A 27,888-nucleotide genomic window follows, 5' to 3' on the forward strand; every position below is an offset into this window, starting at 1 on the left:
TCAAATATAATAAATTTATACACACTCAATTCATTTTTCAATGATTGAAAATTGTAATAAAATTAAGGTGTGTTTCTAAAAAATATAATAAAAATAGAGCTGTTGGCCGATAGCGAAAGATGTCGTTTTTGCGCGCAATCATGAAATTTTGAAGACGGTCGAAAAATCGAAAAGGACTGTGTAAACAGGGATTAAGCAATTTATGTGCAAGAATTTCATACGGGACCACGCTTTAAATGATTTACAAGGAAAATGATAGAATACTTATTAGTGAAAGAAACATTGAAACGAACTAAATATAAAATTCTGACGAAATTAGACGAGAGAAGTAGTTCTTTAATGACAATGAGGTCTTTTCAAGTATAGATTTAGTAGTTATCGAACATATAAGATTATTTATAAAATTTAGCAAACAATTTACGATGGATTATGCAACTGTAATCGATCAAGCTGTGAAACAGTTTTACGCGGAAGGAAATAATGATGTGCATGCATGGCTCCTCAGAGTTCAGGCCTCTCCAGAAGCCTGGACTTTTGTCTGGGAACTTCTTGATCCTTCCAAGGTACATGGAATATTCTTTTTCTCATGTAAATATAAATATCTTGTTAAAAATAATAATTTTGATTTTTATTATAGTCAAGAGAAGCTCAATTTTATGCAGCTACTACATTGCATGCCAAAATTTCTAAGCAATGGGAAGAAGTACCCAAGAGTGAGTATCCTGCTTTGCAGGAGCGTTTAATAAACTTTATGAAGCAGCCAAATATGCCAAAGGTTGTTCTGTCTAAACTCTGTCATGCGGTAATATTTTATTTGAATTTATTCAATTTAATTTAAGTTAATTAGATAATTAAATAGAGAATTTTATTGTTATAGTTAGCTGGATTTGTAGCAAATACTTGTGCAATGGCAGAGAATGATGACAAGGATAAAAATGTTGTAGATGAATTGATGCGAATGTTATCATATAATTCTCTTCCCATGTTAGAACTATTATTACGTACACTTTCTGTATTACCTATAGAGGTAAAATATATATAAATAATTTATAAATCTAATAAAAATAATAGATAATAAATAATATAATAAATATAATAAACAATAAATAATAATATTAATAATATTGATAATATTATCAGTTTGAAAGAAGACATGAAGCAAGACGAGCCAAGTTACATGAATGTTTAGTAAATGGATGGTATAAGACAACCTGGCTTTTACAACAAGTTTTTTTAATGTGCAATCCAAACTCTCAAGACATTGATAATGATATGCACTTATTAGCTATGGAATGTGCATTAGCTTGGCTTAAAGTTGGTCAACTTCCTCTTGAGGCAACAGGACAAATATATTCCCATTTGTTAGCAGCTGCAGCATATTATGCTCCAAGCAGGTATAATATATATATATGATAATAATAAATAGAATACAAAAGTATATTTATTATAAATTAGTAATATAAAGATAAATATATATATATGTACTATATAATATAATACTATATATACCACATATATATAAATATAAATAATATATTTTATATATATATATATATATATTCATATATATAAAATTCAGTATATATATATATATATATATATATATTCATAGTATATTTATAAATTAAATTGCACAATTTTAAAGGGAAGGACATGATGAAGAAAATGTCAGAGGCTGGGAAGTTGTACAAGAATGCTTGAACATGATAGTAACTCATAGTGAGCTTCCAAAGAGACCACAAACATTGTGGGAATGGACACATAGTTTGGTAACCATGGCAAGGCAATATAATAGAAAATATTTTTGTGAAATTTTAACTGCAATTGGAGAGGCTCATAGTAGAACATTTCTAAATGCTTTAGTAGAAGAAGGAAACGAAACACAGAAATGGACTGTTGAAGGTTTAATTGAATTACTTTTACAATGTTCTGAACAAGAAGGAAGATATCCTACAAATGAAACTCGCAGTTCTATTCCATTTGGATTTTGGTACGCCTTACAGGACTATCTTCCTACTCTCGACCAGCCTTATGAAAGTCGTGCTTTGTTGATTCTGAAACCTGTTTATGCAAGATTAGTTCAAGCATTATTAAGAAAATCAACACTTCCTCTGTCTCTTAGCGAAGCAGGAGATGCAGATGAACGAGAGCTTTTCAGGTGTTATAGACAAGATGTGGCAGATGCTTTGGACTATTGTTACAGAGTGTTAGGACAAGATTTACTAGTGCTTCTAGGACAAAGGCTGAGTCAAACATTAGATAACTCCGGAAAATGGACAGAAGTAGAATCTACATTGCATGCTTTTGAGGCTTTAGCAGACAGTGTTGGTATTGAGGAATCCCACTACATTCCTGCTTTGATGGATTTGGTTCTTAGTCATATCCCATATGATCATTACCCTGGAGAGGTACAACAAATTCTCTTGTATTAAAATGGTGCATAATCAAATTATATGTTATGATTATTTGTTTATAAAAAAAATATCATGTTTATAAAAAAAATAGTAAATTTAAATTTACTTTACTTTATTTAGCAATATAAATATATAAGATTTTATTCTATGTTTTCAGGTACTTGCATGTGCATGTTCAACAATGGGAGCATATGCGGAATGGATCGGAGAACATCCAGATCCTTGGCTTGAAAGGGTGCTCCGAATTGTTACTTTAGGATTAACAAGAGGTTCGGTGACAGCACCTTTTGCTACTATGGCTTTAAAAGATTTAGCTCGAGAATGTGAGCAACAACTTACACCTTTTGCTCCATCTATTCTCAATACTATTGAACGAACTCTTCCGAATGTTACTCCAGGATGTGCAGAGGGTTTGCGATTAATGTATGCAGCTGGAAAATTATTGAATACTTTACCTTCTGTTGATGAACAATTAGCTCACTTAGATGCTACATTAGGTTTATGTATAATAAAAATTCGAGAACTTCTGCAACAACCTTGGTTTATAGCACGTGGTGCAGTGATAAATCAATTAAAAATGGCTACCATGTTTTTCTCTACATTGGAAGGTTCTATTGGAAAGGCTGTGTTAGATGGTTTATTACCAATATTTAGTCAAATCGTTGCTCATCCCGAATGGGGTCAAGATAATTTCACATTAGAAGAGATGTATATTTGCGCTCAAAAATCCTTAACGTCATTGTTGCATCCAGAGGAAGATGCTCGACCTCTGCTTCTTATCTTGGCAAACTCGTATAAGACTTGGCCTCATCCCGCTGCCTTAAATCTTCTTCGACAACTTGTATTATTGTTTGGACGAGATCCGAACAACATAATAGGTCCCATTTTCGCGGATATAAGCTCAATTACTCTATGTGGTGTTAGGGCTTGCAGATCTGTAAATGGAAATTTGTCTGATTGGGCAGAATTAATGGAAGCGTATCTTGGATTATTGGCTCAAATTTGCAAAAAGAATACCAGAATGTTATTACAAATTCCTGATCAAATTCCTGAAATGTTGCAATGTGGTAAATTTTAAATTTTAATTTACGTTATTCTTTTATTTATAAAACTTAAAAATCTATAAAGAATAAAATTTTTAAAAATCTAATTTTATTTATTACAGGAATTGATTGCTTAACGTTACCAGAAACGGGTACTGTCAGAGCAGCCGGACATTTTCTTACTCATGCTATTACTCAGAGTCCACACTTACAGACGTTCGTACAACCAATTGGTCAACAATTAGTTTCTGTGATTTTGCAGTGTGTGGGTATGTAAATAGATAAACATATTTGTAAAAATTTTGAACATTTTCGTAATAATAAATATATAATAGGAGGCGAAGTACCACGGAGTAATCTGGAGCCTCACGCAGAAGTTTTATTGACATTAAATAAGACATGCATAGAATGGACAGCACAGTGGCTTCGTGTCGCCTTCGAGAAACATGGTGCCTTATTCACAATTTCGCAAGCACAAAAGGACGCTTTCGTTAAAAATGTGCTGCGAGAACGAACGAACAAACGGATGTGTGAATTATTGCAAAATTTTAGTTTGCAGAATTTATCTTCAGCAAATAATTGGAATGTAATGACACGCAAGCAATAAAAGAGAAAAAGAAAAGGTAACAAAAAATAATTAATCACAATAATGAATTAAAGAATAAGCCAATTATTAAATAAACGCTACTCTATTCTATGTAAAATATCTTTTGGCGCGGATTGATTTGATAAGGGTAACGTTTATCTTTTATATAACAAATAATTTTAAATAAAAACTATAATGTGTATATTAAAAAAATTACATATACAAAGAAAAAGCGATAAACAAATGTATATTACATAATACATTGACTTTTTTTTATTCATTCTTATTGATCAGCATGTTTTAAAAGTTTACAAACGAGTCATTTTTCTTCTTCAATATGATGTATATACTGTAGCTTATAATAATCAATACTGTTCTTCATAAAACATTGAAACATATAAAATACTCATTTATCCTTGTTACTTCGTAATTACATTAAGTGAATATTACGAATTAACTTGGACACTTTAACATCATTCACACGTATAACGAGTTCATATGCTTACAAAAAGGAGGCAAAAAGGAAACTTTAAAATAAAAATTATTTATAATTGAGTATTATACGCATGATACTTCAATGTTTTTGAAGTTTTTTTCTGCATACATGCACCTTCATTTTTTTTTTGGAATTTTTATTATATAATATCAAAAAGAAATATATGAAAAAGAGATAAACACGTCGAAATGCATTTATTGCTTATCGACGAATATTCTTTTTCTTTTTTAAGTTGAACTTTTACTGTGATTGTTTTCTTCAATTTGTGATGATATGCAAAATTTTGCAGCAACTCGCGATTTTTTAGGTTTAATCACGGTCTGTGTATTTTGTACTTGATGTGAGGTACTTTGCACTGGTTTTTGTTTTTCGACAATTGTGCTGGCGGTTTCTACTTTTATCGTCTGAAAAAATTAAGTTTAAAATTGAATATTTACAATTTATAATTATTTCAAGGAGAAAAGATATATTTTTTTAACAAACCTTTGTAGGCAATTCCTTTTCTTTTTGTTGTATTATAGGTTGAGGATTGTCTTTGGCACTTTGATTTGCACTATCTTTACTAATAGCCTTTTTAGCTATTATATGTCTACTTTTTTTTTGTGCTTGTAAGGGTACAAAAGTTGTTGGGCATTTCTTTGTCTCTGACTTTGGTTCGTTTTGAGATGTTTTTGATTGAATATGATGCTTATACTGATTATTCTGTTTGGACGTATCTTGAGAATTAGTACTGCGATGATCTTTTTTGACCCATTCAGGAGAAAGTTGAAGAAATTTAGGTTCTGGTGGATAATATGGTGTGGTTGGTGATCTTATATTTTGTGACCAATTACTGTTCTGGGGATTAGAATACCAATGTTGAGGAGGTGGTAGAAGTATTTTCATATTTGGCAATAAGTTAGCTAACTTTAATTCCTGTTAAAAAATTGGAAATAAATTTAATTAATTAAAATACAAAAATTTAAAAAGATAATTCAATGAAATAATTAAATAAATTACTGCATAAACTTTTTTTGCAGCACTTCCTGCTGCCTGTTCGTGATTCACACATGGATCTCCCACAAATATCCTTTTGTCTGGTAGAAGAATTTGTGCTTGAATCAAATTACTTTCTCCAATACAAAAATAGCTATATCGAGGCATTCCTGCTCCACTGAGTTGATAGTAATTCAATAATTGTGAGCAATACCATGTTGGTGTCTTATCATTCTGTCGAGCATGCTGGAATAAAACAATTTTTTTTTCTTCTAAAAAGTGAAATAATATTTAAATAACAAATAAGTATTGAAATAAGTATTTACATCGAACATTTGTTGCACTAAAGGTGGTGTATCTAATGCTTTGTTTTCTTTCTGTGAATTATTTGAACATTTAGGTGTTTTACATACTCCAGATTGTTGATGTTCTTGAGCACTTCCATCAGGAATTTTTAACACTGCCTTCAAGAAAGCACTAGGATCTTGAGGCTGAAATATAATTGATAATTGTAAGTAAATTATTATAGTAAAATGAGAAGAGAATTATGTAACTATGCTTACCGGATTTTCGAGTTTTGTTGAAGCTTGTGGTGTAGCTTTGTTTAATTCCTATAAATTATATTAGTATTTAAAATTTGTTAAAATATTATTAGACACAATTAAAATAATTTCAAAATTAAAAATAATATATAATATAGTATATATATTATAAATTCGAATATATTAAAAGCAAAAAAAAAAAAGATTTAAATGGTTTTATTTAGATAAAACATCTTATATTCATAAAATACTAACCTGTTTTTTATGCAATTCATTCCATATTGCCTGAAATTCAGACGTTGGTTCTATAGATGACTTTTTCTGTGTGTTCTGAGGAAGTTGCATATTTTTCATTGTTTTATGCGATTTTCGAATATTCACAGTATTCTGTACATTGTACTGTTTAAATTTGTGAGTTAATTGATTTTTTGTCGTTTCTTCGGTATTCTTATGAACAATCCATTTTGGTGACATCGCTGCCTCGATTGGCAAATGATTTTCATTCTTATACGATGTACTAGCATTTGTGCGCGATTGTGTTTCCTGGTTAGACATAAGATTTTTCCATTGTTCTGTAGATTCTGCATTTGTATTTATAGTTTCTTTACTATGTTCTATTCTTTGTCCATAACTAATATTTATAAAATCAAGAGCTGCTAAACGATATGCGCGGAATTCAGAAGAACCATTTATACTAAGACCACCTAAAAATAATATTAAACTGAATCAAATTTATTGTTAAAGAAATAGTAAATAAATAGAAAATTACACACACCTATGATTGGTTTATCGAACAAAACATCATACATAGTATCTGACACGTTTTCCATTTTTTGTATTCCAATTACAGTTCCTTTATATCCAAGAGGTACAGTGAAATTATCTTTAATGCAACAAATTCTATCTAACAAATAAGTTTCTGCTTTTGGATCAGGTGAAAGATTGCGTACACGCAAACTTGGTGTATAAAGCAAATATGGTTGTACTTGCATATCTACAACTTTTCCAATACTATTTGGTGATTTCAGATATGTATCCACTTCTTCTTCAAGTTTTTTTACTATAGAACTTTCAACGGTTTCCCTGCCACACGTCCGGCTTTCTATTCCATGAAGTTGTTCTTTCAACCATGCCACTGTATCATTTAATTCTCCAGAACTGTAACATCAAAATATTGCAAATCAATGATCAAATTTGCTAAAAATTGACTGTTAATTAAATTACTCTTTACCCTTTAATAAATAGATCTTCCTCTTGAAAGATACCTGTGGTTGGATTTTGAGCTAATCGCTCGAACAGAGTAGGACATCTCAACATATAACTACGAATTAAATCGAGAACTTTGGGACTATAAAACCAAGGACCGTCTTCTGCTTTTCGAGTATAACCAGGAATCTAAAATTAAAGAAAAAAATAAGAATTGTTTTATTAAAAAAAAAAATAGAATATATATATATATATTTGCATACCTCCGCATTCTTCTTAGTGAATTTTAAATTAAATCCAATGTTGTGTGTAACTTCATCTTGTTGAAGTCCATTTGAGGATTGTTTTACAAAAATCGTACCGGTAATTCTGCTTAAAAGTAAAGGACTTATACCCAATCTTTGTGAAGCTATATTTCCGCGCATATACTGAGTTTGAAGATCAGCTTGAATTTGTTTGATTCCTTCAAAAGATGGTTCACGCACCGTAATTACAGATACTTTTATCCGACCTGATTTTTTACAAATCGCGGATTCGCGAACCTATCAAAAGAAAAAAATGGAACTTAAAGGTTCATTGTTTTCCTATTATTTTGCACGTCATACTTTTCCCGTTGCTCCATAATATGGATGTCCCAACATAAAACATGTAATCCCTGGTTCGAAAATATCATTAACAGTTTTGTATATTGGTGTATTATTATTGCAATGAATTGTGATATCTTTTACTATAGTCTGATAAGCATAACAACTTGGTATTTCACTCCAATGTTTTTCAATATGCACTTTTCCATAAGAACCGAAAGTGTATTTTTTGCCTACCAATAATCGTACATGAACTAAAAATTTAGTTTCTCCGATATCCACTCCGAGACGATCTTTATAGCTACAAATAATAATTTAATATTAATATTATAAAAACAGTATTAAAAAAAATTTTTTAATTACTTACGTTTCTGTTATACGTTTTTTCTCCACAGTCCATTCTGATCCATCAATAGTATCATATAAACGTTTTATTTGCGGATTAATTAAATTCATTTTCATACAAGAAGAACTAGAAACACCAATTACCAAAGCTTCCTTTAAATGTGGCCAATTTACAAACACTATTTGACCTAATAATTTTGATCCTATAGTCGTTAAATTAATCTTGGGCTGTGGTTTTATATGTAAAATCATACTTTCTCGATTAGATTGTCGTTGGAATACTTTTATCTATACATGATGACAATACTTTAATAAAATAAAGTAGAATAGATAAAATAACGAAGAGAAAATTTTAGATAATTTACTTTAGCTTTTTCCAAACTTGCACTATGCTCTATATGTTGTATAGTAGAAAAACCAGGATAGTATATATCTGGTCTTACACCAGAACACAAGCCCCGTATTAATTTTTCTCGAGGAACATAAATGTCTTCACGATTAATTAGTTGCACTTTTGCATAATTATTAATAACATTAGGAAAATATTCAGGTGCATGATACATGCCTAATTCTTCTTCTGTATAAGTGAATAAACACATTGGTCCATGTTTGTTTCTTGCTTGTTCTTCCAAAGTTAATTTTGAATAATGAGGCGCCATTGCTGTAAAATTTTAATTAATAATTTTAATTTATAGAAAAATTAAATTTTGCAATCTTTTAGTTACCATCTAATAGATCTTTTTCATTTATAAATGGAATAAGTACTACAGCCTCCCACTCTTGCTCCTTGCCATTTAAATCTGTTTCAAATTCTGATGGATAATAGTTAATTATAGGAGATTGTTCTTCAGTTAATAATGTTTGGAATGCTGATGGTAATAATTCTTTACTATAAGATGGTAACACAGCCAATAATTGTTCGAATGGTAAAAATGGTTCTCCTAATTCAAATTCCAATTTCAAATCTTTGAAATCTTTTATATCAGAAATATAAGGTGCATAATGATGTGGATAATACCACGACCAGCTACAACATCCATTGTAATAATAATTTAAATTCCATTGAATTGCTCTAACATAACCCTCGGCTTGTGAACGTAAAAAATCTCTAAAATAGTTAATATACATAGAGAATGTATAAATTAGATTACATAATTTTTGTTAATTATACTTACTCATCTATATTTTCATATTTTAGTTTATTAATATAATAATCTTTCTTGCATTGAACAAATTCCATTGTGTACATTTCACTATCTGACTTATCATCTCCACCGTCTTCATCATCATATCTTCCTAATGACTGCAAGAATCAATATTAAAAATCAAGTATTATAAATTTCCATTATTTAAATAAATAAATACGATTTAAATACCATCTCCGCGGCAGTTCTAAGTAACATATCGAATTCTTTATCTTGTACTTTCTTTGGAGAACGAATTTCTTCATTACTTGATTTTTTCTCATTGAGTTTTTCAGTTTCGATAAGAGATCTTCCTGTTTTACTTTCAAGATATTTCAAATCTGCATAATATTCAGAAAATTGTAATATATCGAAACGACTAAGTCTTTCCATGAATTTTTCGAATCTATCTAATCTTAACGTTCCCGCTTCATTTATATAACCTAAAATAAATTTTTAAATTTAAGTAACTTATGAAATATATTGTATTACATGCTTTTTTTGTTTTAGATTATCTGACCATCTAATGTAGGCATTACGTCGATATATACTTGATATAGTACAGACAATGCACCATGTATAATATGTAAATTTGGCAGATGTGGTATAAAATCATTTCCTATAAGAAATCCCATTAAAATCCAGTCATCAATTATCTTTTCTAAATCATATGAAAAAGGCAATTTTTCCTTTAATGAGGAAAACTCATGATTTATATATTCTCTTAATAGAGATAAATGAAATAGACAAAACTTTGTCTCCTCTGGAGTTAAACAAACTTTTCTTTGTTTTTTACCAAATGTCAATTCTTCCCTCAACAATGTAAAATGTATTTCATGAGTGCATAAACCTAACATTATTAAGTCTGCATCTAAACCATATAAACAATGTTTAGTATTTACATCATAATTTGGTTGTGCTTTCATATGACGTATGTAATCCATTATTTTGTGTTCTCCTTCTCCAGGAACCTGAGATCCGCTTAATATAACTTTACACTTTTGCCAAAGTTTGTCAGTTGATATTTTATATGTAATAAAATATTTTAATTGTTCATCCAGTTTGGACATAAAAAGTGTTCCTGGAGTTATACAATTAGAATCAAATCTTTTTTCTTTAGGTAAATTTATACCTTTAGCTTTTGCTTTAGCTTCTTGAATTTGTGCATCTTTTGCAGCTTTAAAACGTCTGCTTCTTTGTTGATTAATTTTCGCACGTGGCGCCACGCCATCAATCGCTATAAAAAATAACTTTTGAGGCTGGATCATGCAAAATAATACCTGAATATAACGAAATATATTTTTGAATATAATTTCTTCTGAAATGCGGAACGTAACATCCGTATCGTCCGGATGTGAGCATTCATGTATAATACCATTTAAATCTAAATATAAATTATCAAATTCAGGTATCTGGAAATAATGATAATCATATATTGATAATATGATGAAGATATATTTATTTTTAAGATATTATTTATATGCATATTTTAAAAAACCAAAAAATTTATAGTAACAGAATGTATAGAAAAAATGCAAAGAAGACAAGTATCGAGTAATGATAAAGAATCGTAAAAACATAAAGGGCAAGTACTGTTGACAACTTTTTTTTTTTAATTACCTGATAGTCCTTCAATTTTTCTGTGAGACAAGGATATCTTTCATTTATGTATCGAAAGAACTTCGGTATACCCATTTGGAATGCAAAAATCCTTTTTTAATTATTAAAAACGTTTTAAAAGATTTGCACTGTGACAGTAACACTTAACAATTTCTTCTCTAAAGACTGTTTTATAAAAACTAAAAACTTCGACCATGTAAGTTTATTAATTTTACTTCAATATATTCATAGACAATCAGTTTTGAGAAGATAGGAAACTCTTTGAAACAAATTAGAACATGTAACATAGCGCATCGATGGTGATAATTATAAATTATTTTTTTAAAAGTTTTAAATACTCATTAAAAAAGAAGAAAATATGGTTCTTTAAAAAAATAAAAAATAATAACTATATCAACTTTTTAAATATTAAAAAATATTTTATTTCTCGTTTCGAATTTAAAAAAATTTATTTATAATATTTAAATTTTTTGGCGAAAAATATGTACAACAGTTATCATTTTATTATTTATAATTCAATCTTTTATTTTTGTCATCATTATACATTAATTAGATATAATCAATATTTACTTATGATTTATTAAAAGATACGTGAAATAATAAATAATTAATAAATAAAATAATATATTTATATATTACAATATATAAAGATAATATATTTTTATATATTTTTTGTATGATTTATTTATTTAATATATATTGCACAAAATTATGAAATCTTAATTTGATAATTACATAAATTTATCGCTTATTTCATAAATGAGAAAATTACAATTTTTTTATTATTATAAATTTAAAAAATATATTTAAAAATTGTTGATTTAATATTTAAGAAATTTATAAAAATTTTTATTGTTTATCTTCTAAAAGAAGAATTTATTAAATATTTATGTAAATATTTAATTTAATATTTTTTGTCGAATGATAATATTTTGAATTTACTATAGAATCGATAAAGAAATTCAGAATGGAAGCCAGTCATAAACAACTTATTTATCTTCCTAATTGTTCATCTAGATTATTCGCATCACAAAAGAAATCATTTTAAAGTTTTGCGTAAGTGTTACTGCATTTTATTTTATTTTAATTCAAATTTTACAGTTCTATCTGATTATTCTTTAATTTTCTATTAAATATGTTGTCAACCTATCTTCTATTACTGAGAAGTTAACCTTAAATAGCATTAAATTGACATTAATAATATATTTATTATAATATATAAATTATAGAGAAATTATATTGCATAAAAATATTTTTTATAATTATACGAATAAACGATATTAAAAATGACTTCTTTATTACATTTTTATAAAATATTGTATAAAATAACGTTTGTAAATAATTTTATGTTTATCAATTTTTAGTTGCGGATGATCAATGTTGGAAGAATGGTATTGTCGTTCAATTGCAAACAACAATGCAGATGCAGAAGATGATGACGATGATAGTCCAGAGGAGGAAGTGCCTAATTACAAGGATCAATATCGAAATCTTAAAAGAAAATTAAAATTTTTAATTTATGTATGTATATTTAATATTTTTATTTATGTTTTAATTGCAATTGTATTGTTTAATAATTATTTTAGGAAAATGAATGTTTTCAAGAAGCTTTACGATCTACACAAAGGAAACTACTTAAAGTAAATAGGGATAAAAGTTTTTTATTGGATAGATTATTACAATATGAGAAGGTAGATGCTTCATTCAGTGAAAGTGATGAAACAGAATCATCTGATGAGGAAGTTACACGTCTTGATACTTCAAAAAGGTAATTGAAAAAAATTCTAATATAATATCTAATATAATATCTAATATATCTAATATAAATATCTAATATAATAATATCTTATAAACAAATTACAACTTATATTGATTTTATGTTTTGTTTTTAGAAAAAAAATAGAAATAGGCATTAGTAATCACACACCACATCATATACCAACAGTAACAAAGCCTCTTAATACAAGTAAAAAGAAGAAACCTACTCCAAAAGTGACAAAATCAAATAACACACCTATAGTAAGTAATTATGTGTAATTTTAATGAATAAGTAAATTATTTCATAAACATTTTATATTTCAGGTACAATCATCAAATAATATAGTACCAATGTCTTTAATGTCAGATGGTCATATGACACCAGAAGAAGTAGAAAGACATCTAGAGTCTCGACAAACTTACTTGGAATTAGTACCAGAAAAAGCACCACCTACTGTTCCAACTGAAATGTTTAGCAATGACCCTTCATTAGACAGGTAAAGAATAATATTTTAAAAATTTATATTCTAAAAAGTTTATAGAAATACATATATGAAATTTATATTTACAGCGAATCTAACGAAATCGGAGAATTAGAAACATCTCCGAGTAATATAGGTGAAGATTGCCCCAGTGTGGATATGATGGCTGAGTGACAAACGTTTATTCATAATTTAGTGATTAATTACAAACTGCACATTATTACATATTTCATTAATAATATCTTAGTTAACTTAACTGTATTCTTCGTAACGTAATACAAGTTTTTATACATGTAACGAGATATTTTGATCCTCTCTTCCCTATTCATGTGTATTTATAATAAATAGGATAAAATTATATAAAAAAATTGTTATATTTTATAATGAGCTTTATCTTTACATAACTTCATAAAATGATATAAACAATAACGATAACAAACTGAAATTATCATGTAATTGATATATTTTCGTTCGTCTTTTTTTCTTTTGAATACATTAAAAATATTCAGATTAAACAACTAAAATCAGTTTATAATGACCAGTCAAAGGAGTTCTGTCGAAAGTGTGTTAGAAAAAATTATAGCGAAAGTCGAAGCGGAATGCGATCAAAAGAATAAAGATGTCAAGCTGACAATAAAACGGAAACTTGATATAAAACATGATTCGAATAAAAGACCGAAATTGAGTTTACCCGAATCTTTTAATGAGGAGATACATTGTCGCATTTGCTATGATTCTTCTCAACATTTACCTATTACATATCCTTGCAAGTGTAAGGTTAGCTAATCATCAACATTAATGAAATTTCATGAATTCCAAAGAAATTAAAAGATAAAATTTTTTCAAGGGAACTATGGGTGCAATACATTTAAAATGTTTAGAACGTTGGCTAGAGGAAAGTAACAGGAATAGTTGCGAATTATGTGGATATCACTTTGATGTCAGGAGAACTCCTCGCTACAATATTTTACATTCCATAATAATTTGGATGTGCCTTAATCAACAACAACATCAATTATACGTTCGCAGTTTGAAAGCTGATTTACTTCGGAGCATTATTATTACGCCTATGGCGATAGGATGTTCTTACATTTGTATAGTTGCGGCCGATTTTTACGCAAAAAATAATTATGATAATTTTCCTCCAGCACGATGGACAACTTATTTATTATTAGCTATGATGTTTCTGTTACTTTTCTCTTATTTTATATGGATGTATATGGCAATACAATATCATCAAAAAGTCTGGTTTTATTGGTGGCAAAAAACAAGTACAGTAAGAGTTATATTGAATCCAGAAAATAGAACTTCAATAAACTACAAGTCTAATATCATATCACAAGTGTAACAATTACTGAACACTTAAATTTATAACGATGAATACTTCATTATGATAGTCATTATGATGCTCTTCTTTTGATCGAAATCTTCCCTCGACTTAATTGGGATAAGTATATTCGCACTTTACTTCCATCTGAAACTTTCTTCACCCAAATCTATGAAATGAGTAAATTATTATTAAAAAAAAAATATAATAAAAAAAATAAATGTGAATTTATTAATATTTATTTACTTACGGCTTCTGTTCCTATCGCAGAAATATTTGCAGCAAACCTAGTTAAATCTTTTCCCTCTACATATACTGGTTGTCCACGATGGAACCTAATAATTTATTTATTTAAATATAAAATATATCTACATTTTACATGAAGATGTAAAAATTAAAATTACCATCGCCTTTCATGTAAAAGTTTTCCATCTTCTATTCTAGTCTCTATCATAGGACTATCAGAGGGTGGAGGAATATGTTGTGAAGGCATGTTGATTGCATTGTAATGTGGTAATACTGTTGTAAGATGATGCAAAATTAATGTATGCATATTGTTTTAAAATTTTGTGTCAGTACCTGGTTTGCGAACAGTGGTCAGTACTTTACCGCGACTAATAGCTTTTAAATCACTTTCTATTTCTTTTTCATCTAATAGATAATTTAATTGAGCAGGAGGTGGTTTCCTCCGTTTTTCTACTTTTTCAGGTACAGGATCATTTGGTCGTCTTCGTAATTTTCTTGTCATTACAGGTTTCACCTAAATAATGAATAGAAAAATGAATATTTTATAATAATCATAATATGTTGATATACTTATATCAAATTTATATTACTTCCATTGAATCACCAGTAAGTTCCATTGTGTGTCGATCAGATTCTATCATTTTCCGTTTTTCTTCCATGTCAGTTAATAAGTTTTCTTTTAAATCTATTTTCTTTTCTTCAAACTCCTTCACTGCTGCTTTCTTTTCTAATATGTAATCTCGTTCTACCCATTCTGTCAAGTAATCACGATAAATTATATTTAATCGTAATCTGTAAATAAAAAACTTAATTGAAGAAAGAACATGATAATTATATTTAAAACAATTCTTATAGCAGAAAATGTGAACCTTTCTTTATATTGAGCCTCCAAGCGTTTTAATTTACGATTATATTCTGGATGTGTTCCATCCTTTAATTGTTGCAATTGTTTTTTTAAACTAGCTAATTTATCTTGATAAACTCTGGAAATTTTAAATTATTAAAAGAAAAAAGTTAATATAAATTTATTTACTTACTGTTCTTTTATTTCTGTGTATTCTTCAGATTTTCCAAGATCTGTCTCACTTGCTTCCTCTGTGTCTGAAAATTTACATTGAGTAAATATATAAATATTACCTATAAATAAAATTTTTTATAAAATAATTATACCTTCATCACTTTCATCTTGTTCTTCAACATCTCTGTCATCCTCTAAATATTCATCATTATCTTCATCAATATCATAATCATCTTGACCATACATAGTCGAAAACGGCGAATCTTGATATGACATTTTATAATACAATAATCATTTCTTAATATTTTATTAATAATTTTAAACTTTGTAAGTCAATTTAGTAAAGCGTAATATTAACCAAGGTTAGAATTATTAATTAATATATATTTATGACAATATTATTATAGTTTCAATTTTCATAATTTATTCTAATAATAAAATAATTGTAATTATAGTATTAGATAGTATTTATTGTGATAAATAATATAATAAATATTAGTTTTGGAATTTATAAAAAAATATTTTGACATAATCAACTGGGGGCTAGCCACTATAGAAATATTTTTAAGAGCATTTAATATATTTAAGACATTTTCATTTTTTTTAATAAATTATTTAATAACTGAAATAGTTGAATAAATAATTCACATCATTTGAAATATATATAATTATAATAAATAATTATATAATAAATTAAATAAAACAAAAATATTTGAAATTTAATATTTTAAGTGCAATATATGTAAAATTTAAATATAGAAACTTTTAAGAAATCATAAATTCATCAATTAAAATATTAATTTTAATAACAAAAAATAACAAAATTGTTGTTTATTAATTTTATATCTATTTACATTCTTCTTCTTTTTATAAATATTTTTATTCAGATTTAAAATATCAAGTATTTTTTAAATGAAATTAATATAATAATTAGAATTTAATAATTAGAAACAATGCTTTCTTTCCATGAATATCGAATATGATAAATAATCAAAATTCTTTATTTCACAATCTTTTAGTATAATTATTCTAGAATATTTTTAAATTTCATTATCTTGTTTAAATTTTCTATGTTTCTTTCATGCGTTTAATTATATTTAAAATTATATAGTAATTAATATTTTATGTTTGTATTAAATGTCATTGATAAATCATGCAATTGGTAACACTTCTTAACGTACTTCGCAGTTGTATAGTTACAGTTTTAAAATGTACGCACGAATAGCGGAACGAATTTAAAAGTAATATAAATTTTCTTCTGTATGATTCTAAATTACGCCGTTTTCCGAATACTCTATCATATTTTACTTTGAATGTACGCTATTCAAGCTTATGCCAATCGTCATTATCGGTATGTAACAGGATCATTGAAATTTGGCGGCAACATAACCTTATGGTGATCTTAGTGAGAAAGTTTATAAATGATTCTTCCTTATTTCATCTATTTTAATATCACGTGTAAAATATGAAAGAATTAGAAGAAGTTAGCTGCGAGGTAAATAATAATGTTATATTGCATTTTTGAAAATTCATATAATTATTACAATATTTGTTTATGTTATATTATAGTGATATCATTTCTAATCATATTATTTTTTTATAGAATCGTAATGTTATAGATATTCAACATTCTATAACAAAATATTTAAGTAATATAGAAGAAGATGATCATAGATGTGGATCATCAAATATTTCACGAATATATAATAATACTGATAATGTTCATGGAGGTTTTTTAAATGATACTACGTATGCTTGGCTAAGTTATGGTTGCCATTTAGTAGTTCTTAATGTAAAAACTGGTGAAAGTACTAGTTCATGGACTTTTCGAGGAAAGATCACTTGTGTTTGTCAATTTCCTGCTCAATGTGGGGAATTACCTTTACTTCTTGTTGGTTTAGATAATGAAGCAACAAGAATTAAAGATTCTATGGGTTTATTGTGTATATTTGATTGTACTACCTCTCGTGTTTTAAGAGCTATTAAAGTAAGTATTGAAATAAAACATTTAGAATGAAATAATATTTATAATATTTATATTTTTTTGTAGATGCCAGCTGGTATAGAACAAGTTTGTATTGTATCTGGTGGAACACAATGGGAAGAGTTCAATGATAAAAGACCAGAAAATATTCTTATGCAAATGGATGGTATAGCTTGTGTAGTATTACGCAATCTTCATCACCTTATGATTGATCTTCAGAGATCTATTTGGGAGGTTCCTGATTTATCTGTGATGATGGATGAAATTTCTCCTGCTGAAATAGAAATTTTAACAACCAAAGATTCCTTCCATAGAAATAATAGCAAACATATGACTTGCAATTTGCTAACTCAACGTAAGTTGCTAAAGCAATACTATTTTTCTTATTTTTTTTTTTTCTATTCTAACATATTTTCATTTTTACATTTGTAGGTATAGAAAAACATATTGGCTTTAATAGAGAAGATTTTGAATCTAATGGTTTTCTAGATGAAAAATTAACGAATACGATAATTAGTTCAACAAAAATTGGTTGTTTAATATCAGGATGTTTAGGCAGAATAATAATATGGCAAAATAATGGTTCTGTGGGATGGATTAGTATGCCTGTAGATGAAACTATGATAATAACACATTTAGCATTATTAGAACCAACAGATGATCCTAGACCTTTTTATTATTTATGGGTGGTTTTTCAAGATGACTCATTTAAGATGCCTCCTCTCTTGAGAATGTTTGCCTTGTTGTTTGAACGAAAATATTGTGATAGAGGAACTAATTTATATTTTAATCTGGAAGCTGAGCCCAGTCTTAAATTTGAGATCGAATTAGATCCAAAAGATAAAGTAATTAGTTTGTCTACAATTGAAAGAGGAAATAATCTAGATCAAACAGAGTCAGAATGTAAGAGAGGTGAAGATAGTTTGCTTTTAATTTCGACTATAAATAGAACTTTCTTATTTGATTTGAATCAATGGTATAAGGAACAAATGCCTCAAACTATCAGTGAATGCAAGAATCCAAATAGCATATTAGCCTGTTATAATACAAATAATAGGTCTTACAACATGAACAATAATGAAATAATAAGTTGTGCCTATATTCCTCGCACTCTGCAAGAATTTCCTAACAATAACATAACTTCGTCAGAAGAATTATTTTATCCAAATTCTTTATCTCTTGAATGGGTAGAATTAAGTTTATCAAAACTAACTTTTTGGCTTTCTAGAGGCGTTCAGGCTGAGCTGCTTCGTGAAATTGCCATCACAGGCCCAATTATATTAATGCAACCTTCTGAAATATTTCACAAATGTCTCTCTGTTGGTTTGATACCTTTCAACACAGAAGTTTCTTTTTCTAGTGATCATAATGTTCAGAGAGATATGTTATTATCACTTTGCTTGGAACAACGTTGGGCAACTTTTTTAATCAGATGTGCTAAAGAATGGTCAGATGGAAGTGCTGCTTACATGTATCCGAGTTTTTTAAAGTGGGGAATACAGCGTGCATCTTCTATAAAAATGATTGCTGATCATTTATGTATTCCTTTATTTGACCAATCAGGTAATAATATAGGAGAATCCGAAGTAAAAACATTAAGGTTTTGTTATCAGCAACTGGAATGTTTGTCTAACGTAGTAGGAAAATTACCTTTCGAAACAAACAATTTAATGAAACAAAAAAGAGCATTGAAACGAGTATCTATGTATTTCAAAGTACTGCTATGGTTTTATGACGTAGGTTTATTACCTGAATCACAAAATTTAGATGATAGTCTATTACCAATTTCTCTTACTTTGAAGATTCCATATCCATTTGAGAAATTGTTCACTTTGTATAAAGAGAAACGAGAATCAATTAAGAATAATAATCCGAAAGACGAAAAAGAAGAAGTACTTTTCATAGATGAATTAATTACTCGAGAATGTCCTGCTTTAAATTTACAATGGGAAAGAGAAGCTGGAGATGGAAATACTAATGGTTATTATCCTCCACCTTCCTTACAGTCATTATTAAGAAGTTATTTAACTGATTGCGATCAAACAGAAACAAATGAAATTGAATGTAAACATCAAATTACTATATATCTTCTGATGGATTTAGCTATGCTATTACAAGGATCTTATCCTGGAGTTGATCAATTAATCAAATATCCTTCCTCTTTTAAAATGAGACCAAGTCTTATAAAACTTACTCAAGCTTTTTGGCTACTTGATCATGAAGACTATCATGGTTTTCTGGACATGATGACTGGTCAATTAGTTAGTGATTCTGATGTCAAAGATTGGCATCATAAACTTGTATTAAAGACATTGATAAGAAGTAGTCAACACAAATTAGCTTTGATGTATCTACGTATAAAAAAACCACCTTTGTCATCAATTCAAGACAAAAGTACATTGATAAGTTTATCAGTAGAACATGGATTAGTCCAATCTGCTTTTCATCGCAGACCACAATCACATTATACACAGCTACTTATGTGCTTCTTTCAAGCTTGTAAAAATTATGATAAACTCGGAGATATTTTACATTTGGCTCTAGACTCTGAAGAAGAAGAAATGTTTGTCAAATTTCTTGAGGATTCAAAATCTGAAGATATAAAATTATTATATTATTTACAGCGGTGTCGTTATATGGAAGCAAATAGTGGGAATTCGAATATGTGCTTCAATTCTTCTGTTTCTAAAAATATGTATACCGATATGTTAAACGCCTATAATGCAACTTTACCTGATGTGGTGAAACGATTTTCTATAAGCATAAGTAAAACAAATTTAGATACAGGTTTAGAGTCCAGATATCCCAGACCCATGACTCATAAAAAAAGTTCTCAAAAAAATTTAAATATTTATGAAACAGTTATTAAGAAAGCAAAAGAGACTTATCTTAGAGAGGAAAAATCTGTAATTCCTTTTGTCACTGCTCCTTGGACTACATTAAAACCAAGTAATGAGAGAGTTAATATAAGTTGTGTAATGACTCCTAAAATAGTACAAAATAATAGAAAACGCACTTTAGAACAAGTTACACATGATGAAGAAGACAATGAAATGAGAACTCCAGATAGAACAAAGCGTAGAAAGTTGCTGGATGATGATGAAACAGTTTTAAATGCTGTATTTAGTACTCCATTGGTAAAACGAAAAATATCCAGTAATAGAAATACTCCGATTGAAACTCCGCATTCTATTCTGAAAATTCGACAGCTTATAAGATCCTCAACTTCTCCGACTATAGGTAGTTTACAAGAAGAAATCATGGACAGTCCCGTATTAGATAAAGAGCGTAAAGTTAATCGACAGATACGATTCAATATTAGTCAATCAAAGAAAAGTAGTTCTGATGACGAGATTAATGGAAAAGAAGATTTTTCTAAACTTAATACTTCAGAATTAAGTGAAGAAGTTTTTGAAAGTTCAACAGTGAGTGAAAAATCTCCAACTGAAAATGCAATCTTATCAAATAATGATTATACTTGCAAAAATGTTTACACAGCTCGACCTAGACCAAGTCTTAGAAGAACTTATTTGCAAACATCTACAGAATCTATAAACGAATCTTTAGCTAATTATTCAAAGTCAAGAAACTATGTAAATTCATATTTAAATACTTCTTCAGTTAATGTATTGGATAATCATTCCATAAAAAATATCCCACAAATATCTAAAAGATTTTCTATGTTATCTTCTTCCATTCATTCTACTGCAATACTTTCTCCAGATAGCAGTTTTGAGACAAATGTTTCTTTAAGAAAAACTGGTGAAAATGAATTTCAGTGTTTATCAAAAATTTCCAAGGAACAGAATACTAATTGTATTTTTGCGTCGACTCCTTTGATAAAAAGTTCTATTCCAGAAGAATCGCGATATAGTTCAAAAGAATCAATAAATACAGAGATTGAAAAGGATATTATATCAGAAATGCTTTGTAAAGATGGAAATAAATTTTCAGAAAACATCAAACATTTACATCAATCAAATCATTTAGAATTATGTGATGATGAAAAATTAAAAAATGAAAAAAATAATCATAAGGATCTTTCGAGCGTTAAAATTTTGGAAACTATTAGAGAAAATTACAAGAATAATGAAGAAGAATATAAAAATATTTCTAATGTAATGAAAAAGAATTTAAATCATTCAGAGAACAAAGAGCAATGTTATCAATCGTTTCGCGATAAATCGAATGAATTTATTCATGACGTTGAAGAATATACAAGTTCAAAGAATGGTGAGCATTTCGACATTACTGATGATGAGTCTTCGGATAGTGATAGTGAGATAGTTTTAGTTCTTGATGAAATAGAGAGTAAACAAAAACAAGAATCGAAATCAATACCTTCAGACACTAATAATATTTATGGTGATTTAAACATTACAGATGATGAATCTGATTCCAATATGGAAGTACAAGATACTCTTCAAAGAAGTGTTACATCTTTAGATAGACAAGAAAATAGTCAGCCTAAATTTTCTATAAAAAAGAAAGAAGTAGCAAATGAAACTAAGATAAAGAAAGAATCAATACGACTAGATAACAATAATTCTAATAGAAAAACAAAAAAGAACTCAATCCATGATATACCAGAATGTACAAATTCAAAAGATATTGTTAATATATCTACTTTAAACTTAGAAATTACACCTAGAATAACCAGATCACGTAGAGCTTCTTCCATAACAAAAGAAATCAATTCATCTCCTTTAAGTTCACCTTCTAAAGTTCAATCAAAAACATCACGGTCAAGACGAGCCAGTTCGCTTGTGAAAGAAGTATTACTTGGATCTATGGTAACTACAGATGAAAATATTAAACAGACAATCTCTTCTGGATCAGAAGGATTATCTGAAATGTCAACTCCAAAAAGAACTAGAGGTAAACGAGCATCTTCTGTAACCAAAGATATTTCCATAGAAGCAGAAGGCGAAGAAGTCAAGATTCCAATAAGAAGAAGCAGTAGACGTTCTGCTTCAGTACAAAAAGAGCTAGAACCAGTAAAATCTTTAACAAAAAACGATGAAATATTGTCAATATCTAATATATCAACAGAAGGTAACATGAAAAAAGTTCAAACAAAAAGTATAAGTTCAAAGATGAAACAATCTTCTGGAGGAGCAAAAAAATCGAATATAAATTCTTCTAAATTAACAAAGGAATATAAAACAAATGAACAAGAAATAGAAGAATCAAGTACTATTAAATCGTCAAGAAAACGTGGTAGTTCTGTATCTAAGGAGACAATCAGTCCAATACAAACTCGGAGAACTAGTAATGTAACTAAAGAAATTATCTCACAAGAAATTGAATCACCACTAGAAGGAACAGAAGAACAGTTTTTGGTGAAACAAGTAATAAACAGACCAATTGCGAATACACGTAGTCGTAGATCATCGATACAGTCAATACCAGAAGAACTTGAAGAAATTTTAAGCGTTCCATCAAAAAAGAGAATATCCACTGCAAATAAGAGGCAACAGGCTGCACAGAATTCCCGAATGAGAAGAGCGGCAAGTGTTGATTTATCACAAACAGAAATAAAAAGAAAAACTAGAAGTACTCGGAACAAAGGAATCTTTGAGGAGACAATAATAGAAGAAGAAACAATAGAAACCACAAATCCAGTAGATGATTTTAATAGTAAAGAAGTTGTAATGAAAAAAAAGCGTACTACTTCAAATTCCTCTAATCAAAAAATAGATGGATCAAGGAAAGCTCGAAAATCAACAAAACAAGATACTAAGGATAAAGAAGCTAATCAATTTTTATTTTCACAACCAGAGAAAACAAAAGATCTACCATTGGATCAAAAAGGTATTTTTAATACTATACTGAGATTTAAATATGATATTTAAATTTTTTTCATCAAAATAATTTATGAAAATAATGTTATGAATATATAATAATTATATTAATTATAACAAAAGTAATATTATTTTATTTGCAGCAATTGGAGAAGTTCCAAAATATATGTTTTCACCTCCCCATACTAGATCAAAAACTACGACTTCCGATCTTCGTAGGTGGTTATTTTTCAATTAGATTAATTTGCTTTTTTTTAAGCATGTTATTAGCTTATTTCTTTACTACTACTTCATCAAACAGTTTTAAGACTTTTCACATTCTATGCTCTACAAGTACATTTCATTTATGCTTCTAAAAGCAGCTAAGAATTTAATGATTTATATGCTTTTTAAATATTTTAAATATACGCAGATTTAATATAGATTTTTTTCATTATTATACAGGAAGATAAATAATTTCATTCCGATATTGAGTGATGATGAAGATGAGGGAGAAGATGGGAAAGAAACACAGAATATTATACGAAAAACCACAGAAATGAGAAAGCCAGGTTATTATATTCGATGTAGAACCAAATTTGTGCTACCCATGAGATCAAAACATACATCAAATTAAATAATTGTAATTTTATGAATATTTTTTAAACTCCCTTTTTTGCTCAATCGTACATTCAATATTGTCCAATTTTAAATAATTCACAATTTACAATATATGATAGATAATATACAGTGCTTTCTTCCAAATAATATGTACAGTTATATGTAAAAAAATATGCAGTTGTTTTTCGAAATACTTGGTTGCACAGGGAGAAAAAGATGAATTAGAAATTATAATATGTGGGACCATGTGAAACGAAACTTTTGTTACATCATAATGATGCAAAGTTTATCACAGAGCAAGATTAATTTCTAAAATATACAACAAAAGAAGCAGGTAGTTTTTTGCTATCAATTTAATAATATTCAGTATAAGCTATATTTTATCAGTAAGTAATCCCATATGATGTTAATTGTATACTAACATAATATTTTGCAAAGTATATTTTTTAAAATTAATATGTTTTATGTAAAAGATTATTTTGTATAATCTATAAACTTTTTTGTTTAATTAGTTTAATTAATATTTTTGCACTATAAAATGAAGTGTTTTGTTCTAATTAGAGCCATTAAGTTCCTAAATGTGTGGACAACTGTACAGAAAAGATCTTTCATTGACTTATATTTTCGGAATATTAAAACAACAAAGAATTTCAAAATGTATTATAAAAAACAAAAATAACTAGCATATTCTGTAAATTGTAAAACTAATTACTTTTATATTCATATGGCAAATATATTTGTTACATTAAATTGATCCTTTCTTTTTATCGTAATAAGTTCATGGAATGAATTATTGTCGTGTATTTGTACGGGGAATTTTGATGAAAATGTGTATCATAACTTTGTAAATAATTTATTAATATACCATGTATAGAGCTGTATTCATACAATAAATGTAAAAAAGAATTAATATTATCACTATTGAATAAATTTCCAATCACCATAAATAACGAATTAAGCTTAAATATTGAAGCAATATTAAATAATAATACTATAAATACTGCGCGTCTATATTATAATAGATTAGTAAAAATTATAACATAATCATTAAATTTGTTTTTTAAAATAAAGATTATTAAATTTACGAAGCATTTTTTTTATAGCACGCATTCGTAACTTCAAATATTTTTCAAAAAAAATATATTCTCATGTTGCTAATACTAAACTTTGTCTAATGTAAAATGAACGTTATGAATGTCTTCTTTGGCAGTAAGTTATTCTTGGTTTTGCTTTAAATAATTAAAAGAAAAAATATTGCTCTAAGAAAAAGACAATGAGAATGCATATATTAGATATATAGTAAATTTAGAGAGCAGTATTTAAGTTTAATTAAAATCTTTAGATCATTTAATATTCAGTCTAAATTGTCAATATTTGTACATGATTACTTATTTAATACAATTAAATATAGTAACTGAAACTTCTTTTTTTAATTTTAATTCTGATTGTCTATCTATTATTTGTTTTTTTATTATTATTATTTCTTTCTTTTTGCATAATAATTTTTTTGATATCATTAATATAATAATTGTTAATATATTATTTTCAGTTCGATAAATATATATAGAAAAAGGCAGATTTAAAATTTAGGACGGTGCAATTTGTTAATAAATATTGATGAATTATTGATATTCGTTGATTTCTTACACCGTATCATTTTAAAAGGCACATTTATTTTTATATTGCTTTCGTTAACTATATTTCGTCGTAAACGTAAACGAAGGATACAAATTTAATTCTATTTTGTATTGATTTTTAAGTTGCATATATGATAAAAATTTCTATGAAACTTATGATAAATAAAATATCGTTTCTTCATGGCAACGAAAAAAAATATCAAAAAATATTTCATTAAAGAAACAGACTATCTCTATTGTTGTTTACAACCATCTTTCACTCGACGTTTATGCTTTTCTTCATGAGTTTGGGACGGAGATTGTATTTGATTTCTTCGTTGTCCTTGGATAGGCATGTAACATGGAGCATCATCATTCATAAGCTCCTGTGGTGGTGTAGGTAATGCATATGTAGGGCTTACTGTACTGCTTGAACTATTTGAAGTATTTCTATGTATATTTCCATTATATGTAGGATCAATAATTGCAGCCACATTTTGCACTTCTCTTATATTCTCAATTGAATCATCTATTTGTATTTCTTCAGGATCAGGATATTGAGGATAATTTAAAGATTGTTGTATTCTAGTTTTACTTTGCACATTCTTCAATTCTAATCTATCAGGTCGTTGAGGTTTCTCTGTGAGATTTTGCTCTTCTAATTCTTGAAGTTGTTGTCGTTCCAATTTTCTTTGTCTAGCTTTTTGTCTTGCTTTCCTTATTTTTGCACGTTCTTTTTCTTGAAGCATTCGTGCTAGTTCAGCATCCTGTGCTTCCATTGCAATTTTTTGATCTAATAGTAATTGCTCATTAACAGGACCATCGTGGTTACTTATAGCACTTTCTTCTTCTTCTTGCTGCAATTTTCTTGCTAATTCCTTTATTTAAAAAACAGATTAAATTATAATAATGTATATTAGTAAGTATAAAATTAAAATATCTTTAAATATACCTCATCTTTCTCTTCTTGAATATGTCGTTCAATTTCAAGCTGTGCAGCTTCGTCATCCAACCTCAATTGCAGTCTCATTTGTTCTTGTAATTCTCGTTCTCGTTGTCTTTCTTCACGTTCTAAAGATAATGCAATCTGTTTTGCAACAAGTGCATCTCTTTCTTCTCTAAAAATAAAAATATTTAAATGCAAAATAATAAATATTTAATAAATTATATTGAAAATATAAATACTAACTGCTGTTGAATGTAGGATTGATATTTGAGAGTTTCCAATTCTTGTTCAACTTTAGCTCTTGGTAAATCCTCTCTGACTTGTGCATTACGCATTTTGTTGCTAGAGTAATGTTCTCTAACTATAAAACATAAACATAATACTAGAATAAAATCAGTAATATTTTATAAATGATCTAATCTTACTTTCTTCATCCTGTAAACGATATGCGAGAGCTCCATCTTCATGCACCAGCCATTCACGACACACTGCAACATTTTTAAACAAACGATTATTAGGATTAATTAAATGAGTTATTTTAATAGAGAATGACAGGATTGATTCAAAAAAAAGAAATTACCTTCATTTACCCGACCTGCTTTTGGCAATGTGTCAGAACTCAATACAGATTTTGCCATTTCTCATCAATTAATTATTATTTAACAAATAGATATTTCTTTCCGATTTTCTTGTTTACAACCACCTTACAGAAAACATACGTTGTTTTCTCTCCATCTTGAATAGCAATAGAATATATTCATGTATTGGTGCCGTTCTCATCGTATATATGCATTTCTCCTTTCATAGTCATATAAGAATGCTCTAAACACATTGAAGACATAATACAAGCATGAATACACATATATATCGACACACTTTTGTGCAGGTTTTTTATTAAATACTGATAGTAATGTTATTATTTATGAGTTTTGAACTATTTTCTTAATAATATTTAATACATAACTAATAAATAACTATTCATTATTTAAAAAATATACTAAATTTTTATTTTTAGTTTTTATAGATAATAAATAATATTGAAAATATTTATAAAAATTAAATTTCTAGAAAATTATTATAGAAATTATTAGGTTAAATCCATCACTACTTTA

At 27.9% G+C, this 27,888-nt stretch overlaps 7 protein-coding genes across 10 annotated transcripts; 4 read left to right on the forward strand and 3 right to left on the reverse strand.

Moving 5' to 3' along the window:
- The first annotated feature begins 32 nt into the window (after positions 1–32).
- LOC122717356 (importin-13) lies at positions 33–11,958 on the forward strand. 2 transcript variants are annotated; one of them, XM_043941371.1, is made up of 9 exons: positions 33–563; positions 638–802; positions 878–1,027; positions 1,141–1,394; positions 1,646–2,408; positions 2,572–3,481; positions 3,580–3,726; positions 3,793–4,080; positions 11,943–11,958. In XM_043941371.1, exons 1-8 carry the CDS (start codon positions 423–425, stop codon positions 4,062–4,064), a joined length of 2,802 nt encoding a protein of 933 aa, XP_043797306.1. In that variant the 5' UTR covers positions 33–422; the 3' UTR covers positions 4,065–4,080; positions 11,943–11,958. The 2 variants fall into 2 exon arrangements, with proteins under 2 accessions (XP_043797306.1, XP_043797305.1); XM_043941370.1 differs by lacking the exon at positions 11,943–11,958 and adding an exon at positions 9,886–10,000.
- On the reverse strand, positions 4,755–11,280 carry LOC122717355 (5'-3' exoribonuclease 1). Its single transcript, XM_043941369.1, has 17 exons — positions 10,996–11,280; positions 9,896–10,787; positions 9,568–9,818; positions 9,367–9,494; positions 8,917–9,299; positions 8,557–8,852; positions 8,214–8,479; positions 7,868–8,147; positions 7,526–7,804; positions 7,288–7,451; positions 6,832–7,214; positions 6,312–6,760; positions 6,078–6,125; positions 5,841–6,005; positions 5,539–5,760; positions 5,023–5,454; positions 4,755–4,943 (listed from the first exon to the last, which is right to left on the reverse strand). The coding sequence occupies exons 1-17, from the start codon at positions 11,068–11,070 to the stop codon at positions 4,767–4,769; spliced, it is 4,890 nt and encodes a 1,629-aa protein (XP_043797304.1). The 5' UTR covers positions 11,071–11,280; the 3' UTR covers positions 4,755–4,766.
- On the forward strand, positions 11,957–13,532 carry LOC122717359 (INO80 complex subunit E). The gene is made up of 6 exons (XM_043941374.1): positions 11,957–12,051; positions 12,360–12,516; positions 12,582–12,763; positions 12,888–13,014; positions 13,078–13,250; positions 13,325–13,532. The coding sequence occupies exons 2-6, from the start codon at positions 12,373–12,375 to the stop codon at positions 13,407–13,409; spliced, it is 711 nt and encodes a 236-aa protein (XP_043797309.1). The 5' UTR covers positions 11,957–12,051; positions 12,360–12,372; the 3' UTR covers positions 13,410–13,532.
- A 237-nt stretch (positions 13,533–13,769) lies between these two features.
- On the forward strand, positions 13,770–14,583 carry LOC122717081 (E3 ubiquitin-protein ligase MARCHF3-like). Its single transcript, XM_043940802.1, has 2 exons — positions 13,770–14,012; positions 14,083–14,583. The coding sequence occupies exons 1-2, from the start codon at positions 13,770–13,772 to the stop codon at positions 14,581–14,583; spliced, it is 744 nt and encodes a 247-aa protein (XP_043796737.1).
- LOC122717080 (sin3 histone deacetylase corepressor complex component SDS3) lies at positions 14,469–16,295 on the reverse strand. Its single transcript, XM_043940801.1, has 8 exons — positions 15,979–16,295; positions 15,846–15,909; positions 15,678–15,791; positions 15,399–15,600; positions 15,142–15,322; positions 14,967–15,081; positions 14,813–14,897; positions 14,469–14,731 (listed from the first exon to the last, which is right to left on the reverse strand). Exons 1-8 carry the CDS (start codon positions 16,100–16,102, stop codon positions 14,636–14,638), a joined length of 981 nt encoding a protein of 326 aa, XP_043796736.1. The 5' UTR covers positions 16,103–16,295; the 3' UTR covers positions 14,469–14,635.
- A 753-nt stretch (positions 16,296–17,048) lies between these two features.
- On the forward strand, positions 17,049–25,717 carry LOC122717065 (protein ELYS). 3 transcript variants are annotated; one of them, XM_043940769.1, is made up of 7 exons: positions 17,049–17,321; positions 17,430–17,813; positions 17,877–18,165; positions 18,243–22,043; positions 22,194–23,624; positions 23,758–23,833; positions 24,059–25,717. In XM_043940769.1, exons 1-7 carry the CDS (start codon positions 17,292–17,294, stop codon positions 24,228–24,230), a joined length of 6,183 nt encoding a protein of 2,060 aa, XP_043796704.1. In that variant the 5' UTR covers positions 17,049–17,291; the 3' UTR covers positions 24,231–25,717. The 3 variants fall into 3 exon arrangements, with proteins under 3 accessions (XP_043796704.1, XP_043796703.1, XP_043796705.1); XM_043940768.1 differs by having other exon boundaries at positions 18,243–23,624; XM_043940770.1 differs by having other exon boundaries at positions 18,243–23,624; positions 23,758–23,829; positions 24,059–24,200.
- A 3-nt stretch (positions 25,718–25,720) lies between these two features.
- LOC122717066 (coiled-coil domain-containing protein 50) lies at positions 25,721–27,707 on the reverse strand. Its single transcript, XM_043940771.1, has 5 exons — positions 27,357–27,707; positions 27,202–27,264; positions 27,020–27,137; positions 26,783–26,948; positions 25,721–26,708 (listed from the first exon to the last, which is right to left on the reverse strand). The coding sequence occupies exons 1-5, from the start codon at positions 27,412–27,414 to the stop codon at positions 26,085–26,087; spliced, it is 1,029 nt and encodes a 342-aa protein (XP_043796706.1). The 5' UTR covers positions 27,415–27,707; the 3' UTR covers positions 25,721–26,084.
- Positions 27,708–27,888: the final 181 nt, after the last annotated feature.

The sequence above is a fragment of the Apis laboriosa genome, unplaced genomic scaffold, assembly GCF_014066325.1.
Source record: "Apis laboriosa isolate Shangri-la unplaced genomic scaffold, ASM1406632v1 scaffold4_cov146, whole genome shotgun sequence".
In the NCBI taxonomy this organism is placed as follows: Eukaryota; Metazoa; Arthropoda; class Insecta; order Hymenoptera; family Apidae; genus Apis; species Apis laboriosa.

Bases quoted from the DNA above. Each gene is read 5' to 3' on its own strand.
- LOC122717356 (XM_043941371.1), top strand. From the start codon at position 423: ATGGATTATGCAACTGTAATCGATCAAGCTGTGAAACAGTTTTACGCG. The intron at 803-877 runs GTAATATTTTAT...TTATTGTTATAG, and splicing joins TGTCTAAACTCTGTCATGCG to TTAGCTGGATTTGTAGCAAA. The intron at 1,395-1,645 runs GTATAATATATA...ACAATTTTAAAG, and splicing joins GCATATTATGCTCCAAGCAG to GGAAGGACATGATGAAGAAA.
- LOC122717355 (XM_043941369.1), bottom strand. From the start codon at position 11,070: ATGGGTATACCGAAGTTCTTTCGATACATAAATGAAAGATATCCTTGT. The intron at 7,215-7,287 runs GTAAAGAGTAAT...TTGATGTTACAG, and splicing joins GAAGATCTATTTATTAAAGG to TTCTGGAGAATTAAATGATA. The intron at 4,944-5,022 runs GTTTGTTAAAAA...TAATTTTTTCAG, and splicing joins AAAAGGAATTGCCTACAAAG to ACGATAAAAGTAGAAACCGC.
- LOC122717359 (XM_043941374.1), top strand. From the start codon at position 12,373: ATGTTGGAAGAATGGTATTGTCGTTCAATTGCAAACAACAATGCAGAT. The intron at 13,015-13,077 runs GTAAGTAATTAT...TTTATATTTCAG, and splicing joins AATCAAATAACACACCTATA to GTACAATCATCAAATAATAT. The intron at 13,251-13,324 runs GTAAAGAATAAT...TTATATTTACAG, and splicing joins AATGACCCTTCATTAGACAG to CGAATCTAACGAAATCGGAG.
- LOC122717081 (XM_043940802.1), top strand. From the start codon at position 13,770: ATGACCAGTCAAAGGAGTTCTGTCGAAAGTGTGTTAGAAAAAATTATA. The intron at 14,013-14,082 runs GTTAGCTAATCA...AATTTTTTCAAG, and splicing joins CATATCCTTGCAAGTGTAAG to GGAACTATGGGTGCAATACA.
- LOC122717080 (XM_043940801.1), bottom strand. From the start codon at position 16,102: ATGTCATATCAAGATTCGCCGTTTTCGACTATGTATGGTCAAGATGAT. The intron at 15,323-15,398 runs GTAATATAAATT...TTCATTATTTAG, and splicing joins TTACTGGTGATTCAATGGAA to GTGAAACCTGTAATGACAAG. The intron at 14,732-14,812 runs GTAAGTAAATAA...CTCATTTCATAG, and splicing joins CTGCGATAGGAACAGAAGCC to ATTTGGGTGAAGAAAGTTTC.
- LOC122717065 (XM_043940768.1), top strand. From the start codon at position 17,292: ATGAAAGAATTAGAAGAAGTTAGCTGCGAG. The intron at 23,625-23,757 runs GTATTTTTAATA...TTTTATTTGCAG, and splicing joins TCTACCATTGGATCAAAAAG to CAATTGGAGAAGTTCCAAAA. The intron at 23,834-24,058 runs GTGGTTATTTTT...ATTATTATACAG, and splicing joins ACGACTTCCGATCTTCGTAG to GAAGATAAATAATTTCATTC.
- LOC122717066 (XM_043940771.1), bottom strand. From the start codon at position 27,414: ATGGCAAAATCTGTATTGAGTTCTGACACATTGCCAAAAGCAGGTCGG. The intron at 27,265-27,356 runs GTAATTTCTTTT...AAAATGTTGCAG, and splicing joins AGCAGGTCGGGTAAATGAAG to TGTGTCGTGAATGGCTGGTG. The intron at 26,709-26,782 runs GTATATTTAAAG...TTTTAAATAAAG, and splicing joins TTCAAGAAGAGAAAGATGAG to GAATTAGCAAGAAAATTGCA.